Genomic DNA, 18,878 nt, shown 5'->3' on the forward strand with positions numbered 1-18,878 from the left:
TTACACGGTGACAGTACATCGGGGCAATGCATTTGTGTTCGCAACAGTTGCTGTATTGAGTGAGTGACATGTTTACTTCTGCACAGACTATAGTGACGGGAATGCTTTCTGGTCTGAGCAAATTTCAAATTGGTCTAATAGTTATAATCATCAAGTGCTTGGTTTATTCAATTTTTTTATAATTTTGATAATCAAGTTGTGAATCCGTACTCCCATGCGCAAATTTTAAATAAGTCATTGCTGAATTCATAAATTGGGGAGCGCCTACCTTACATATAATGTATCTTACAATTTTTATCTTATCCGTCTTTGCAAATTTCATACAAGTCCTTTAATTGGTATGGTTTTTTATAATTGAGGGAATATTTGTCTTCTTCCATCTCTTCTGCACCTATTTCTTATTCTTTTTAAGATTTCTTTTATTTCTTTAAATATCATGAGATGATTATCAAATTCATATAAATCAACAAATTCAGTATAAATTTCTGGTCCTAAGTTTATTATTCCTATTCTTTCTTGCTCAAGTAGATCTATTTTTTGATCTATGAGATTTATGTATGTATTTACTATATTTTCCCAACCTAACATCATACGATCTATGTTACTAGCTAATTCCTATATAACACCAACTGCTTGATTCATAATGTTTCTGTTTTATACCAATAAGCTAAAAATGTTATAAGTTTATCTATAAATTTCATCTTCTTTTCTATTAAGATTTCTCCTCCTGTTGTATCTATATTTCTTTCTCTTAATTCCTCAGTCAATTCAATTTCTATGTTTCTTATATTATTTTTCTCTGTTTTAATTGTTTTTATTAAATTTTTTATTTCTTCCTTATTATATACTTTTAATGTATATAAACTATTAGCTATTGCCTGACTTGGGTCCATATTGGGTCTATGGCTCTGATACCATTTTTGTGTCGTGGCACTTTTATACTTAAATAAAAAATAAAATTAAGATGTAAACAAAAATTAAAAAAAAAAAAACAAAAATGTAAATAGGCAAACCAAATAAAACAAGGTAATTATCTATGTTACTATTGTAGTGTGTATCTAGTATACCCGGAATTATTGTTATTCCTTAAATATACGGCTATAACCTGTTCTTCTCCAATTATTCTATGTATATTATCAGGTAGAGTATAAAAATCGTAGTAACTATTATTAGTTTCTAGAATATACGTAGGATTATTATCCAAATTTGAAATTTCTAGATTATGTGTATTATTTTCTGGATAGTAAAAAACTTCTATTTTTATAATATATATATTATTATTCATAATATCTGGTTTCCCTATGAGTTTCTATGTTTATTACTTACCTTGATTATAGGTACGTGGCTTGTTATCCCAAAATACAGAGGATATTAACGCCCATTCGGGATCGTCTATCCAATTTACGTCATGGGTTGCTTGCCTTTATACCTTATAATCTTTATATGTGTTAATTTCAACACTTCTTAGACTTCAAGATCTTCATTATCAGAATTTTCTATATAATTTATATATGATGGTCCAATTTCTCTACTTTCATTTTCAATATATGCTAATGCTATGTCAATTCCTTGCTCTACTGTTAACATAATTATATTATGTTTTAAATTATCTATTTCGATATGGTTTATAATTTTTCGTTTTATTTCTTTTGGTAAGTCAGTATCATATACTGCTTGTAGGTCTTCTGTTCTAACAAGCTCTTCTTTGCTTAAAAGATATGAACTTTGTTTAAAAGATCCTAAATTAAAATCTATTATCATCATATAATCATTATATGTTATCCTGGTTGTCGAATTTATTATATGTTCTTTAGAATTTCCTAACAATAGATGGTTATTCATGTTTAAGGATCAGCTCTTCCTCCATAATCTCCTCATCATCAATCATTAACAAACTTCCACCAAAGATAAGGTTAGGGAATTATTACCTAGCTTATTCTTGTTTCCTTGCCTTTCAATCCTTTTCCAGTGACCTGCAGCCTGATTGTCCTTATTCCCTCAACGGCCTCCTTACCTCAACGGGATCAGCGGACTCGATCGGCCTTACTGTATGGATTTTGATCGTCTGGCTTAGAAATGTTGAATAAATATAGGTTTCTCTTTCCTTTCTATGGGGTTATTTTGTTTTTGATTAGTGATGTCTTGATTTAGGAATTAGAGCTGGGAAGTTTTTTAGCTGTTCATTGTTTTTGGAGACTTAAGAAGATAATTGAATTATGGCTGAATGAGAAGCTCCCTGAGTTCTTCTCTCTTTCGTTTATTTATATCTTTCTTTGGTTACATTATTGCCCTTCTTTTATTGGGCTTTTTACATTGATATATTACATTTCTGCCCTTATATGATTGGGTTTTTACATCATTGCTTACGTATTATTCTCCACTTATTTCTATTATGCCTTTTCTTTTAGCTTTGTCGGGCATCTTCTTTATGCTTTTGCTTTGTCGGGCATCCTCTTTATGCTGTCTGCCACTTCCATGAGCTGGTAAGCCTGCTCCATGGTTTTACTGCTACTGGGGAAACGCATAGTGCTTATCTCGTTGATGAAGTCTAATAATAGATTAGAAGGTGTACGCCCATCCTCAGAAGTTATAAGGATGTAATTTTGGAACTTGATAATGGTTCTGAAATTTATTTTGTACAGATCTTTTGCTATGCTCCATATGGCTTTTATTCCTGTGGCTCTTCGTGTTCTGATCCAGGATTCATTTATGTGTGGAACATTTGTATATTCTGTCCCAACTTCAACTTTGAAATTTTTTGTGAGATGGCCTACAGAGATCATGTAAAAGGCCTGGTATTCTACATTTTGATAGTATTCCGGGCTAATGGTATAAAACTTCAGGTATATTGGTCTTTTTTGGGCAAACCTGGATACTTCCTTGACTAACAAATCATCAAAGCTAGCTATTTCTTGAAGGCTTATGTCCGGGTATACTAAATCTAGATATCCATATTTTGCTATTTTTCCAACAAGGAGTGGATCTGCTCCTTTAGTAGCAATCATTCTAGGGTATATATTTTTTCCCGGGGCTTTAAAAATTGTATTATTATGAGAACATGTGGAATATACCCATGTAGAGAATTGTTTATACTCTTCTTCTTTTGGATTTAGGGATTTCTCCTCTTCTTCTATGAAAGAATTGTTTATTTCGATAAACTTTTTTGGAGGATCTGATTTTGGTGACTCGACTTCTATTGATATGGTTTTATTTGGTTCTGGATCAGAGATTGGTTTATCTTCTCTGAATGGTCCACTGCTGCTTCCTACATTTATTGGGTTAGCGTTTATTGAGAGTGCCTTTGTTAGGTCGTCTATGTATGACTCTAACAAATTTACTCCTTTCTCATGGGCCTCGGAAGCCTCCTTTATATAGTTTATTGCATCAATTATGTCAGATGCTTCAGTTTTGAGTCTATGTATCTCAGCTTCTATTTTGCCGATGATTCTATTTACTTCTGGATTCATTCTCCAAATTCTATGTTCCTGCTTAAAAAATCTGCAAGGAAATTGTTAGTACCTTTGATATGTATTATTTTGAAATTATAATAAGACAAATAAGCTTGCCATCTATGCAACCTCCTGTACTGAGGTTCATTTGGTAAAATTCTATTGATAAGAGAACTTACTTGAGAATTATCTGTTTCTACAGTAAATTGTTTTTGAAGTAAAAATAATGAGAACATTTTAATTCCCTTGTATATTGCAAGGAGTTCTTTTTCATGTACAGGATAATTTATTTGTGCTTGGTTAAACGTTCCACTAGTATATCGACAAATTTCATTTATATCAGTTTTAAGAATTGCTCCCCAATATAAATCAGATGCATCTGTTTGTATTATAAGTTTATCTTTTTCATTTGGTAATCTTAAAGCAGGAAGATTTTTACATTCTTGTTTTAGGTTTTTTACAGTTTCTGTATGTTCCTTACCCCAACCTCTCGTATTGTTTTTTCTTAATAATTTCTGAAGCATATTTCTCTTTTTCGCTAGATCTTTTATAAATCCTTCAGCATAATTTAAGCATCCTAAAAATTTCTGTATTTGTTGTTTATTTTCTAATTTATCTGGGAACTCAGTTATTTTCCTTCCTATATGGCTCTGAAGTCTTATTCCTTGTTTATCAAGAATCATTCCTAAAAATTCTATTTTCTTATGTTCTATAACTGCTTTTTTACTGGATAAAACTATACCTTCTTTTATGCATATATTAACAAATTCCTTTAAATGACTTCTATGTTCTTCTATTGTTTCTGATGCTATTAATATGTTATCAACATAGACTATTATATAATTATAATTTCTAAATATTTTATCCATCCTACTTTGAAAAATTTGAAGGGCATTTTTTAATCCGAAAGGCATTACTAGCCATTCATAATGTCCCTGTGGAGTACTAAAGGCTGTATATGGAATACTATTTTCTTCTATTTTTATCTGCCAAAATCCTGACTTGCAGTCAAACTTAGAATAATAGGTTCTATTTTTTACAAGATTTATTAATACTTCTTTATTAGGGAGAAAATATCCATCAAATTTTGTATATTTATTTAGTTCTTTATAATTTATTACCATTCTTGCTTTTCCTCTAACATGTTCTGCTCTTTTTCTGACCATAAAAGCAGGACTGTTATGTGGACTATTACTATTTCTAATGAGTTTCAAGTTTAGTAGTTCTTTTATTTGAATTTTAAATTCTTCTCTATCCTCTTCTGTATACATCATGGGTCTCAATCTTATTATTCTATTTTCAATTAATTCTATTTTTGCTTTAGGATGATCTTGTTTCCATAATGCTAACGGGTTTTCTTTATAAACTTTTTCAAGTTGTGATTTTATTGTCTCTAATTGTATATTATAACTCTGTCCTTTTTGTATTAAATAATGTTTTTCATAAATATATTTATCACCACGCTGGGCTGGCTGAACTCGATAAGGTTTAAATTCCCGAGGAATACGAAGGATATGGTTACAAGGAGTTTTAAAAGTGATCATATAAGGAGTCTGCTGATAATATTGAAATTGTTGTATGAAATCATTACCTAAAAGGATATCACAATCCATAGTATTATATTGAAAGATTTGGTTAATACGAACTATTTTACTTCCTAATAATATTTCATAGTTTAAGATGGACTGATTTACTTGTTGTTTATCTCCAGTGATACCAATAATTTTTAAGTGTCCATTTGATTTCCATTGATTGGATATAAATGATTTCATGATAGTAATTTCACTACCTGTGTCTATTAAAGCACAAGTATCTATATCTTTTTCGGGTACATTTATTTGTATATAAACAGACATGGGGTATTTTATGTAAGCTTGTCTTAACATGTTTCACAAACTATCTTTTCACCTTGTATTAAGAAAGTTATCTTATTTGGTTCAATTTTGTAATATTCTAAATCATTTAAAAAACTATTTCTTAGTACTATATATTTTTCTGGATCTGTGGTCATAAATGAATCTATATAACAGGCTACTATTATTGTAAGTCCTTCTATGATTATTGGGACTTTAACTTCCTGTTTACATGTATGTTTATTTCCATTAAAATCAGTATATTCATATGGGATTTCTTTTTCTTTTACTAAAAGTCCTTTATTTTTTGTGTGATTCATATAATTATGGCTTGTACCAGTATCTAATAGTATAGGTATTCTTGCAGTATAGTCTATTCCATTAAAATATTGTCCAGGTATTCTTATTACATTAGATGTTGGTACAGGTCTGAGTATCTGTTTATCAGTACTTATTCTTCTAAAGGAACTTCCTTTCATTAAAGTTTTTCTAGCAAAGCTTATGGGAATAATGGAGTTTTCATTGTTGTTGTCTAAGAATTGTTTTTTATCATCTATTTTTAGTTCATAGTTAATAGGGATTTTATAATCTTGGATAACTGGTTCTATGTATGTTGCTATGTCTTCGCAGTCTTTATTTATTTCTATATAGGGTTTATTCCCATATATTTCTCCATAGTTTGAATTACAGAAACTATATAAAGCTTAGTAATGTATTGTCATTATTCTATTTCCCTCTTTCATGAGATTCTTTTTTAATAATTTCAAATGTAAACTTAATGTTTCATCTATATTCTTATCTTTTATATGTACGCAATACCTAGGGTGACAGGTAAATAATAATTTAGTATAACATAAATTTCCTTCTATTGTCCCTAAATGCCCTATACTAGGGTCAATAAATCTTTGGTCATGTAATGATAGAACTATGGGGCTATCTATTCCTTCTTTGAAAAGATATTTTATTAAGATTTGGATTTCTGCCAGATATGCATATTGAATTTTTTCTTTGGTTGACTCGCTTTTTATTTTTCTCAATGCTAACTCTATTGATCTTTTATTTATTAGGCTAAATCTAATATTCCCTTCTGCTTGTGTAATTGTTATAGCTTTTTCTTGTTCATAGTATTCGTGTAATATTATTCCGTTTCTTTTAAACATATCTCTAAATTTATGGATTATCCCATATTCTGGTTTTTCCATATTTAATTTTAAAAGTTTGTTGTATTTTTCTTTATTGAATGTAGCTACAAGACTATATCCATTTTTATTTTCTTCTTTTTCTATTTCTTCTTTTTCTGACAATCCTTCTTTATCCAGATTCATATTCTGAATCTTCTGCCATATAAACTTCCTTTCCTTCATAGTCTGATAAATTTGTTATTTCTTCTAAATCATTTTCTATGTCTTCAAAATCTTCTCTAAGGAGTCTAACTTTCTTTTTTGTACAATCTGTACTTATGTGCCATATTTCTCCACAATTCCAACATTTACACTTGGATTTATCTAATGTTTTCTTTTGATTTTTAAATTTTCTTTTATAATATTTTCTTCCTGATTTTTTGTATTTTCTTTTAAAGTTATTGTATTTTTTATATCTTTTTTCTTCATGATGAAACTTTCTACGTTTCTTATGAGGTATATAACATCCCCATTGGGTAGGCATTTCCGTTTTTTCACAACATATTTTTGTTATATTTTTACTCTTTTTTATTAAACTTCTTTGGATGCATATTTCATTTAATCTTATATTTAAGAATCTTATTCGTGCTCCTAATGTGTCTGGGAGTCTATTATTACTACTATTAGTGTACTTTTCGTATTCATTAATGAAGTATCCATTCCAGGGGTATGGTAATTTAGAGTAGTATAAATTTTTGTAAATATTTTGGTCTTTATGACTCATGAATTGGGTATAATAATATTTACTAAATTCACATGTATATTCTTTTACAAAACACATATTACAAATTGTCAAATTTATTAGTTTCATTCTAGCTTCTAATTTATCACTCTTTGCTTCATTTTCTGTATTTTCTATCCAATCTTCTCCTAAAAATTCATTAGCAATATATTCGATTATTCTTTCAATCCCTAATCCTTTATCTCTTCCTCGTGCTATTTTGGTTGAATCTTTTATTAGTTTTTGTGTATCTCCACTTAATCATTTCCACCAATTAAACACATTTCCTGTAAAACTTGCTATTAAAATATCGGCAAATATATTTACCTTTTCCTCTTCTGTTTCTACATTCCAATAATCTCTAGATCCATTAAATATAAAAAATAATTTCATTTGCATTCCTCATTCTACTAAAGCTTTTCGGGGATCTATTTTGCAGTCTAAATCTAAGAATGTACCTGCATTGCTTATTGGCATTAAATGATCATTATTAGGTTGATACTCTTTCTTCCAGTGAGTATCTTTAACGGGTGGATAATACTAAAAAAAATGGTCGGTTTTTCTTTTTATTTGTTTCGTACCTATGGCTTGGTTCTTCTATATCAGGTTTTAATTCTGGACCTCCAGCGACATTCATTTTTATGCAATATTCTTTTTCAAATGCCTCTAAGTCACTGAGATTTATATCACTAAATTTTTCTGTTAATTCTTCTATATTTTCCATTATTCTGAATCACTAGGTGTAACTTCTTTTATTTCCAATTTTTCTTTGCCTTTTTCTTTATTTTTTAATTCTGCTTTTAGTTTTTCAGATTCTTCTAATATTTTTGGGTATTGTGTTTTTATAAACCAATCATCATAACTTCCTATTTGAGGTTTCATTACAGGCTTTTTAAAGCTTGTTCCAATTATACCTGACTTTAATATTTCAAGTTTTTCTATCTTTTTATTCTTCTTTTGGGTCATTTGTATTGTAGATAGTTCTATTTTTATTTTTCCTATTTCTTGTTTAATTTCTTTCATTTCTTCTTTAAGATTTAAAAGGATCTCTTTTAATTCTATTAATGTAGTTTCCATTAGGTCTAAGGGTTCCAATTGATATTTTTCTTTTTAGAATGTTACTTACCTCAAATGTAAGTTAAGCGTTGCCCATAAATTGATATCATTATCAGAGTACGGAATCAGATCAATTAGTGGAGAAGCCACCCATCACTCAGTAGTTGCTCTTGCTCCCACTTGAGTTCAATTTCCCAAGAATTATAGTGCGCCAGATTTTTCCAACTCAAATAACTTGAGAATAAGACCCATCGTTATCGCCTTGTTGGTGCTTAATTTCTGACTATCCTGTCAACCTATCAGTTATTTAAGAACCAAAAAATCTCCCCTAGTAGCTTGAGATTCTATTTATTTACTTGTTTCGTGAGGTTCTTTGAGCCCTTAATTGAGCTGATTAATCTAAGTTGGTTGATTTATTGTTAAAACATTATAGCGTACATCATCCAAGGTTCCAGAATTAATGTGGAGCAGACTGACACATCAAACAGAGGGTAGAAGTTAAAAGATCAAATAAAAAATCTTAAGCACAAAACAAAACAAAGCAATGATGAAAACTATTATAGCCACTATTAAGATTTGATACGTGTCCTCCGGTAGTTGTTTATCTTCAAGTTCGGTCACCATTGTTTTTATTCATGATATTTTGGGCACGAATGTCTTCCAATCTATAAATCAAACAGAAACAGAAACGTCAATTTAGAGCAAAATCAATTTACCCCAATTGGCAGCTAATTGAGGACGATTTCGTTCCTTCTTGGAGTTATCTAACAATTTTTTTTTTTTCAAATTCTTAGGAAGAGGATAGCCATAACAACATAAAAATATTGGATTCTCACTTTATTCAAAATTACTACCACCCTTTTGTCTTTAATTTGACCATAGGATGACTTGATGTTCATACAAATATGATCACTGCTGACTTTATATACACTATCTACTTCTTAGAAAAGGGTATTTTGACAGTAATAAACCTATTGGAGTTTTCACCAGGACCATCTTTAGCATCCACCACTTGCAGGTTCGATGGAACTCAGCAGCCCATTGCCCCTCAGTTGCATGCAGTGTTCCTCAGCATCAGCCTGAGAACAAATAATTACAACAGACAAGCCATTGCAGTGCGCTTCTTGCATGATGTTTACTGCATTGTCAAGAGTCATCCCGGGTATAACCTTCATCAGCACTTGGACAACATACTCTCGTTTGTTAAAGTTGTCGTTGTGTAGTATAACACGGTAGGGTGGACTGGTTTTCCTTTTTTTCCTGAACAAGGTAAATGATAACATTGTCAAAGGAAAAGCTTGTTAGGTTCTTCCATTTTGATCTACATAAAAATGAAATATTCTTAACTCGTTTCAGTGCATCAAGACAAGAATGCAAAATAATTCAAGAGAAATTCGATGTGGCAAAAGGTGAAGGAATGTAAACACCATATTAAACAACCTCGACTACAGGTAGCAAAATACACAAAATGGACATTGGACATAAAAATGACAATTCTCTCTACTTACGTCAAAAAGAACATTACCCAGCACTGGTCTTATAAAATCGGGATCCTTGTAGGGCTGTTTTAGACATGTTCCTACCCTTAAATATTTGCACAAAGTAATCAATTTCAAGAATTATCAGTCCAAGACTTCTAAAGCACAAAGGCAATGGCCGTATTCTAAAATATCATATTTATAAAATAAATACCAGAGTCAGATTTCCCACAATCTAATCACTTTCATTACAATGCATTTCTTAGCTAATGGTTCTAAGAAATTATATGAAAAGCGTAAATGTATTCAGCTTTCCATGACATTCGGTATAATAAAGGAACAGCATAAAGTTGTCGGCACAAAGACTTACTTCAAATCAAACTCAGATTCACGACCAGGAGCAGTTATAACTGGCCTCTCCAACAGCCCTCCGCCTTTACCTGGTGCTGATGCTAACACAGTCATGAGGACGCTGCGGTTGATGCATGATCCTCCACAAAGCAAGGATTTGTCCCCTGCTGTACATCACCACCACCATCATCACTGATAATCACTCCAACATTAACAACATGTTCACAAATTCAGGTTACAATAAAACAGAAAATGAAAGTAACAAAAAGGAAGTGAATCAAATTAAAGTCCACTTGATCATATTTACAGTTTAGTGTTCACAACAGCGAGGAAAAGAGAAATCCAATAATTTTACCTAACTGGATTACATGAAATTCCAAAAATTCAAAACCCAAGAAACAACTCCAAAAGAAAAGTTTGAAATTCCAAAAAGAAGTTACAGTATTTCCTAAAATTGAAATGATAACCTGGTACACGTCATCAAACACATCAGTTTGATAGCTAAAATACTCAAATCAAAACCAGTGATTTTCTCTACAATAAATCCTGCACATAAGTAGCAGCTATCTCTCCAGTAATACTCAAAGAATTTTCTTTTAATTACCTTTTTATAGAGAAATGCAAAAATAAAATTCCCCTAAAGTTGTAGATAAATTTGAAACCGTCGGATGAATCAGATATCGAAAGTTTAAAAAAAATTAAAAAAAAAATCGAACCTGGTTTGGAATTGAAGACGGTGTGGGGTGACAGAGCTAGTCTCCCACAAATTGCAGTCTCCATTTCTCTCTCTCTCTCTCTCTCTAGCTCTCCCTCGCCCTCCCTCTCCCTCTCGCTCTCTCTCTCTCCCCAAAAACGAAATTATGTTAAAAAAATAAAACTAGTGGTTGAGGATGGCGTTACCATGAAAAGACGTCGTTTTCGACCCTCAGGTAGTGAGCGAAGGCAGCTCCTGAAACGATGCGTTTTGCCTCTTAATCTCTCCTTTTTCTTTCTTCCATTTTATTTTGTACTTTTATATACAGGATCCACATATACGGACTAAGCTATGTTGCAACCGTTATACCACACCACACTTTTTATCTTTATGTAATGTAACCATTGGATTTAAAAGGATCTGATCCAACGCTTTAGAGATGGCCACGTTTTTGTTAAAGGAAATGGAAAAGTCGGTTAAGAAAAAGTAAAATAAATTGAAAGGAGTCTGGCGGTGGGTAATGGAGCTATGTGAAAATAAAGGCGCTTTGATAAGTGACTTTTGCATTTCGGTTTAATGGGTTTCAATTAGCGATCCAACAGAAGAAAAATTTGTAAAAATAGAGAGGGAAATTCTAAGAAAATGGGCAGTCATGTAAGAGCATTTAAAAAAGCCTCTATAAATTTTACTCTTTAAATATTTATTTGCTTACTTATATAGTAAATAGATGAGTGAAAAAATATATTATTTTCTAAAAAATTCTTCAAATAAAAATGAATTAATATTATTTTAATTAAATAACTATTTTTTAAAGGAAAAGTCAATAATAATTAAAGCACATTTCTCTTTTTATTCAACAAAAAGTAATAAAATATAAATTGAAGAGGGAGAAAATAACTCTTCAAATTTGAAGAAAGAATATCATTTCTTATTTGAAGAATATTAATTGGAGTGTCTTTTGGAGCCTTAAATGTTGATGTAACTCTTCAAATAAGTAATAAAATCTTATTTAAAAAGTCTTTTAGTGATGCTCTAAGGTTGGATATCTTTTTTCTTTGATCTGAAATCAACTTCAATATTTGGGTGAATGATTTTATTTTTTTTTGGGAAGATGATTTAATGAATATTTGAACTTGGGATTTCTCTCGAAGAAATGTTTATTTTGTTTGATTTATTTATGGTTCATTGAAGTTGCTGTTGTTGGTATTACAAAAGTGGGTTGTTTGCAGCCATTTCAAGAGTATTGTTAGTCTATGCGATTTTTGTCAAGTTGAATGAAATATAAGAAAACCCAGTTGCTTGGTCTGTTCATGTGGCTTAGAGATTTGTGAGTGATTATGCAATGCATTTTCAACATGGTTTTGCAGCTGAAAATGGTTTGGTTGGGAAGGGCGAAATGGTGGTGAAGATAAGCTGGAATTGAAATCATGAAAGGGGTTTGAGCATTCTGTTTTCAGATATGCCTAATTCCTAAACTTTTACCTCTGCTCAATAGGGGTTGCAGTTAGACGCTTTGGTGGCAAATTCGCCATAGGCTGAGACCCTACGTTCATCGGAATCTCACCCCCACCAGCAATTGTAACCGACTTCTTTTGATTATGGTATCTCTAGATTAATTCTTAACTGCAATCGCGTTCGCTACAAAATCAAATTCGCCATTGGATTAGTACGGTTGAGAGCCCATGTTCATCTATGAATTATCAAAATCTTTTCCCCCCATAAATTGTGTTAATCTTCGTTCGATTATGATGACTATCCATTAATTAGTTGAACTTTAATTTTTTTTCCAAACATAAAATAAAGTTGTTGTTCAAGGGGTGAATTTTACCACCTTCTACGGTTGCCAGTGCTTACCTCACTTAATTTCAATCGTTAGATTTACTAACTTTTCATCCAACGGCTCTTTAGAATAATGACAAAAAGTGTGGTACGGTATTACTGTTGCAATATAGCTGGATCCTACATATACATACACACACGTGTAAGTACAATAAGGTAGTGTTCACTTCATAAATTAAAAAATAAAAATTAATGACAGTATTTATTTCACAAAATAAAGATAAAAATTAGAATCAAAATTTCCAGATTCCACTCAAATTTGAGAATAGAAAATGAGAGATTGATTCACAAACCCTTGGGATTCAATCTCCCATTTCTTATATTTTTATTTTACCCTCATTAAATTTTTATAATTTTTAAATTGTCCTCAATAAATTTTTGTCATTTTTACATTTTGATCCCTACAAAATTTATGAAAATACCTAAAAATTTTGTATTATTTACACATACGTCCTCTATTATTTTTAATAATAAAAATAACAGCAACAACAACAATAATAATTCAGTATTGTATTCTATATTTTACGTAAAAATTTTAAATTGTCTTCAATAAAATTTTGTCATTTTTATATTTTGGTCCCTACAAAATTTATGAAAATACCTAAAAAATTTGTATTATTTCCACATAGGTCCTCTTTTATTTAACAACAACAACAACATTAACAACAACAACAACAATAATAATTCGGTATTGTATTCTATATTTTATGTAAAATTTTATATTTTTAACTTATTCATTACTTTATAACGTAAGAGATTCTCTTATTGTAAAATTACTCTAATGTGAACATCATTCTTATAAAGACATCTTATATGTAAATGAAAGTTGAGAATTATAAATTCATGTGTATTTTTTCTCAATGACTCCAATTAAATTGAGAAATATAAACTGAATGAAATAGAACGAGACAAAATTGAGAGTTCGAATATGAATCACAATTTTAGTATTTTGACACCATGTGTTAGTAATATTATTTAATTCAAATGTTCATATTTCTAGTTAGATAAAGGTTTAAGATCTTAGGCTAATTTCCAAAAAATCTTTTAAATAAGCAGATTGATTGTATATAAATGTATAATGGATGCCCATTGCTTTCTATCACCATCCTCAACCAACACAGATGAGACCAGGGCGCAGTCTGCGGTTGAAAAATTAGGTAAAATTCATGCCATTGGTGTCTACTCTACTCTATATATATTCATAAAAGGATGGTTTGATTACCAAGTAGCCAAGCACGCCTGCTTGTCAAGTGAGGTCGAATCATGTAGGAGAAGTTATTTGCAGCATTGCTGTTCCTTTTTTAACCTACGCACAACTTGGACGTTGATTATGTAAATTTAATTCTGGCGTCCACTTCAATCTCATGATAATTATTTTGTGTATCAGAGAAAAATGAAGAAACTTGGAACAATTAACTGCCGCTAAACACATTTCATTTTAGTGATTAATTAATTTCTTGCTGAAAAGTACAGAGTCTTTCATGCCAAAAACATCACAATGAAGATGAGTTTTTGCAACTCAACCTAAATTGTATAATTAATTATTAATACTGGGTAACATATCATCAAAAATTAAGTATAGAAACTGTACGTAGAGGCGTCCGCCACAATATTTCGAAACCCTCCAATCGTTGATGCCAACATAATGAACACCCCGATGAATATGGAAGCCTGAAATGCACAAATTGCAAGACGCGTTATTGTTTCAAGTAATGAAAGCTCGCACACTATTCATTGCTGCTTCGGAAAGAATAGGTAAATTTTGCATCATTTTTATTTAATTACCCAATTGATGATCCATTTGGGGCTGAATCGCTTTGGTTTCTTGATTACCAGCCACATTACACTGGGAAGCTGCGATGATATTCTCAGATTAATGCATATTAGACCCCTCATTGTGCGCATAAGAGAATTTAATTATCAGGACAGTCGAAAGGATTCAAAAAGGGCTCACAAAATATGAAGTGGGTGTAAAGCCAAATCCGCCAAAGAAACCAAGAAGATCTCCAAAGAATGGGAAGGTTACTCCGACGAATAGTGTAAATGCTGCAAATTAATTTTAAGGTACACACGGTCATTAGCCTCAATTTTAGTCATTTTGAAAAATTAGATAATACATTATACATACCCTTGAAGAGTGACAATACAAGAGTCTCACCTACATAAGCAGATCGAGCAACAACTCTGACTGCAGCCCCTGGTGGAAAGTTCATTCTCTTAATCATCATCCCTTCTAGCAAGTGAAACACAGGCATAGCAAAGACCTACGCACATCATGTATTTAAGCATGCATATTGTATACACATTTAGCAGTTGAATTATATTAATGTAGTAATTGATTCAAAATTTACCTGATAGCTGCCAATGACATGAACGACCACCATTAAGTTAGCGGCAGCGATGAGCCATGCTGGCCTTTTGAGTGCCATTAGTACATTATCGTCAACATCTTGCCCAAATGCCCAGTACCCTATAAGGGCTACTGGAAAATAGCAAATTGCGTTGACAAAATAGGCCCCCAATGCACCTTTCCACATGAGTATTTTTGAAGGCTTCTCCGGGGTTGATGGGATAGTGGCCTGAATTTCAAGCGCCACTGCATGTCCAGCAAACGCGAATGAAATTTGTCCCAGAGCGTTGAACACTCGAAACATGTAGTCAGCTGAGCTCGTGTGTTTGTATGCGTAGCTCACGTTTTCAATCCTACCATGACTCAAGGAACCAGCCCAAGCTATAGTTGAATAGCTGCATCGGCCAGAACAGTAATTATGTAACATAAGAGCATCAATATATTGATGTTCTGGCAAAAACATCGCTCAATTTATGGAGTATGTTAATAATATATGTGACACACTCGTACATTTTTTATACCTGTAACATTGCCACTACATCATTATTTTTTACACATAAATTTTCTACACGGTTGTGTACCGAAATCTTTAGTTTAAATTCTAAATAATATAGAAAAGGATGTTCCAATAAGGTTAGGTCGTGACTTTCAGAGTACAAAGCAGCTGGCTTATATTTTGTATGATTCCTTACTGGTTTAATACTTTACTTCTGTCGGTTTTATGTTTTGCTTAAAGCTGCTTTATCCCAGCTCCTTCAACATCCACATAAATTAACTGCTATTGAAGCCTCTTATTCCACCAAGACCAAAAACTTTATCCCCTCAAATATCAACCAATAATTGACAAAAGCTAAATAAACGACTCAGGAAAAAAAATAAATAAAGGGCAAAGAGGAAAAGGCGAGAGGAGACTTCTTGTCACCCAAATTTCATGAGCGATTAAATTAAATTAATAATTGGACCTGCTGCCCCCTGCCCTGGCACCGGTGGAGACCTGTTGGCTGCCGGAGTTTGCAGTCTCTTTAGCACCATGTTAATTAATTAAGTTCTTAAGTTAATATGTTTACCTACTAAGTAATTTTAGCATATAAATGAAAAAAAAAAAGCATATATCGTTTTAATTTATTTCTAGACTTCTACGAATCCCATGCAACGACTTATCCAGTATGTATTTATTTTCTCAGGTCAAGTGAGTTGATAGAAGTTATTAGAATAGGTCGATGAGCCATGTGTAAAACTCAAGTAATATTCGTTATTAAACAAAAGGAGTAAGTAATTAAAGAAGTTATAAGAACCTGAGTGACATGACTGCTGCTGCCAGTGAAACACCGGAAACAGAGTTGATGTCGGGGAGCTGAGACAGGAAGAAATGGAGAGAGCCAAATATGAGGATCCAAAAGGTCTGCCTGAGCGGCTTGCAGTGGGAGCAGGCCATCTCCACGAATTTCTTCAAGCACTTGCCGCCGGTGACCATGTATACAATATCACATCCAACTTGCACGATCAACTGCTGAGGGAGCACAATCCATGGCCCGAGTTTTGGGCCAAAAGCATGCCTTCCGAGGTCAATATACCGATCAAAGCGTACTCCGGGGACGCATTCGTGGAGATTTATCATTTGCCACATTGTGTTCAACGTCGTCACCCAAGATATCACCAACACCATTGTTCCTGGACCCCTGGAATCAATATATACGATTAGTTAAAATTTCAATCCTAAGTGCTGCTACCGCACACGTGGTCTTAACATATTTAAAAATCTAGAAGAGGATATGAATTATTCATTAATATTAGCTAGCGAAGGATTCCAAAGCTTTAATTTGTTGAGTTTGAGATTGGAAGTATATGTACATATATATACCATCCCAAGTAAGCCATGGCATAGGGGAGGCTCAGGACGCCAGCGCCTATCATGGCTGTAACACAGTGGAAAGTCGAGTACCACCATTTGGCTCGGCGAGTTGGTTCCCCTTCGCTCCATTTTTTATTGGATTCAACTTCCTGTTACAGTTTAGAGCAAGCGTACATATAAGAACAGCGCATATATGTATATTTAGGACAAGCTGCTTAAAATTTAGAGTAAGAAATGCTGAGGGCATGCTCTCACCTTTTGGGGAGAAGGAGAAGCTGAAACCATGTTTTCTCAGTTAAAACAGTAAGACCCTTTGAATGTGGGAGTTGAGCGACCATCATCATGTATTTGTAGTGGTTGTGTAATCATGTGTTTGATGGAATATTAAAGCTAAGAAAAAGATATTTACTTATAATCGGGTTGTTATAACTTTTTAAGTAGAGATTATTTAAATAGAATTTTTGTTAGTAGAGTTTTTATAAATAAGACTTTTATTTAAAAAATTAGTTGTTTGGTTGTCAATAACAGTTTTTATTAAAAATTTATGAAATTATTTTAATAGATAAGTTTTTTAAAATTATATTATGAAAAGAATAAAATAAGATTATTAAATAAGTGAGGGATATTTTAGATATTTTAATATTAAAAAAAATTCAACCTCTATTATCATTAGTCCAAAATTTGATCTTTTCTTAGTAGAGGTAAAATAATTTATTTAAACTTTAAAAGTTCTATTAGAAAAATAATCAAACAACGAAAAAAATTATGATAAGAGCTTGCTTATGAGATTAAATAAATATTTATAACCATTAAATAAACCATACCAAATAGACACTTAGGTGGCGTTTGTTTTTTCATCTGAAATCTGAATAGACCTGAATTAATCTGAATTCTGAATAGATCTGAATGTCTCAATCTGAATAATATGTTTGTTTTTTTGTTTGAATTTCAAAAAATAAGTATTAAGTTGTTTGTTTTTTTCAACTTAAAAAGCTGAAAATATGTACTTTTACATTTGTATCCTTATTAAATTTGAATGTCAAATAAATAATAAATTAAATACCACAATATTTTAACATTTATAAGTAAAACTATATTCAAGTGAATACATAATTATTTTGGAATTTTAATAGATAAAATACCAAAAATTTTAAATTTTATCGTATATAATATAAGAAAGAAAAAATAGGAAAATTTTCATGTGGGGTAAATGTTTATGGGTGAGTTTTGGGATAGACATGAAAAATAAATTATAAAACAGGGATATTTTAGATATTAGCAAGTAATTGATTTAATTCAGATTTTTTTATTAAGTAAAAGGCTAAAAAAAATGGCTTATTTTATTAAGTCAAAATTATCTAAAAAGTCTCTTTAAGTTATAAAACAAACACCTCTAATTAACTTAATTAATTAAGTTAAGTCACTTTAAGTCATTAAGTTAAAAAACAAACGCTACCTTAAATTATTTACCCTTTATTTTTGAAAAATAAGAAGAGTAGTCAATGTAATTAGTCCTTCAATTGCATTAATATTCTATTCGTTTATCTAGTTAAACATTTTGTTCATTTCGAAAATAAATACATAGTGGTAAAATTTTATTGAATTTGTTTTACAAGATTTTGTACGGTTGTGCGAGTGTGCGCACGTCAAAATCTGGGAGAAAGAACTGCGCGCACATCATTATTATTCACATATAGTTTTTTTTCATTGAACATATTAGTGTATAATGATACAATAGTCCAAAAATTCACTAAAATAAGTAGATGATCCACACTTAGTAACAAAAGGAAAATATATTTGGCCTATACGGTAGCAGAGAGGCGACAAAAACGACACCAGTTTGTGTCTGCTTTTGTCAAAGAGAAAGACGAAAACGCCTCCGTCATCGCCTCTCTATCGCTGTGCGGGCCTAATAGCAGTGCTGGTAACAAAAACTTGTTGTCATCAGGTTATAATGGCTTCTCCTCTGGTTCAATGCTTTCATCCTTGTCCGTACGAAATGAAAATAAGTTTTAGGAGCTGCAGCAAGTTAGAAATAGTCAATTCAAAAACGG

The 18,878-nt window shown here is 31.6% G+C and overlaps 2 protein-coding genes across 4 annotated transcripts; both read right to left on the minus strand.

The window, feature by feature from the left end:
• Positions 1–9,068: 9,068 nt before the first annotated feature.
• LOC102625837 (ATP-dependent Clp protease adapter protein CLPS1, chloroplastic) lies at positions 9,069–11,059 on the minus strand. 2 transcript variants are annotated; one of them, XM_006484360.4, is made up of 3 exons: positions 10,806–11,059; positions 10,109–10,256; positions 9,069–9,520 (listed from the first exon to the last, which is right to left on the minus strand). In XM_006484360.4, exons 1-3 carry the CDS (start codon positions 10,867–10,869, stop codon positions 9,259–9,261), a joined length of 474 nt encoding a protein of 157 aa, XP_006484423.1. In that variant the 5' UTR covers positions 10,870–11,059; the 3' UTR covers positions 9,069–9,258. The 2 variants fall into 2 exon arrangements, with proteins under 2 accessions (XP_006484423.1, XP_006484424.1); XM_006484361.4 differs by having other exon boundaries at positions 10,109–10,253; positions 10,806–11,049.
• A 2,975-nt stretch (positions 11,060–14,034) lies between these two features.
• On the minus strand, positions 14,035–17,197 carry LOC102625370 (lysine histidine transporter-like 6). 2 transcript variants are annotated; one of them, XM_006484359.4, is made up of 8 exons: positions 17,080–17,197; positions 16,824–16,973; positions 16,268–16,651; positions 14,974–15,367; positions 14,781–14,886; positions 14,577–14,668; positions 14,408–14,476; positions 14,035–14,293 (listed from the first exon to the last, which is right to left on the minus strand). In XM_006484359.4, exons 2-8 carry the CDS (start codon positions 16,853–16,855, stop codon positions 14,195–14,197), a joined length of 1,176 nt encoding a protein of 391 aa, XP_006484422.1. In that variant the 5' UTR covers positions 16,856–16,973; positions 17,080–17,197; the 3' UTR covers positions 14,035–14,194. The 2 variants fall into 2 exon arrangements, with proteins under 2 accessions (XP_006484422.1, XP_006484421.1); XM_006484358.3 differs by having other exon boundaries at positions 16,834–16,973; positions 17,080–17,194.
• Between the last annotated feature and the right edge of the window lie 1,681 nt (positions 17,198–18,878).

The sequence above is a fragment of the Citrus sinensis genome, chromosome 4 (genome assembly GCF_022201045.2).
Source record: "Citrus sinensis cultivar Valencia sweet orange chromosome 4, DVS_A1.0, whole genome shotgun sequence".
NCBI classification, from domain to species: Eukaryota; Viridiplantae; Streptophyta; class Magnoliopsida; order Sapindales; family Rutaceae; genus Citrus; species Citrus sinensis.

What these genes read in the sequence shown, in the direction of transcription:
- LOC102625370 (XM_006484358.3), bottom strand. Translation starts at nt 17,109, where the DNA reads ATGGTTTCAGCTTCTCCTTCTCCCCAAAAG. An exon ending in GCAGCAGTCATGTCACTCAG is followed by an intron (nt 15,368 to 16,267) that starts GTTCTTATAACT and finishes TGGCCGATGCAG; the next exon opens with CTATTCAACTATAGCTTGGG. An exon ending in TGCTCGATCTGCTTATGTAG is followed by an intron (nt 14,669 to 14,780) that starts GTGAGACTCTTG and finishes ATTAATTTGCAG; the next exon opens with CATTTACACTATTCGTCGGA.
- LOC102625837 (XM_006484360.4), bottom strand. Translation starts at nt 10,869, where the DNA reads ATGGAGACTGCAATTTGTGGGAGACTAGCTCTGTCACCCCACACCGTC. An exon ending in CGTCTTCAATTCCAAACCAG is followed by an intron (nt 10,257 to 10,805) that starts GTTCGATTTTTT and finishes GGTGATGTACAG; the next exon opens with CAGGGGACAAATCCTTGCTT. An exon ending in GAATCTGAGTTTGATTTGAA is followed by an intron (nt 9,521 to 10,108) that starts GTAAGTCTTTGT and finishes TACCTTGTTCAG; the next exon opens with GAAAAAAAGGAAAACCAGTC.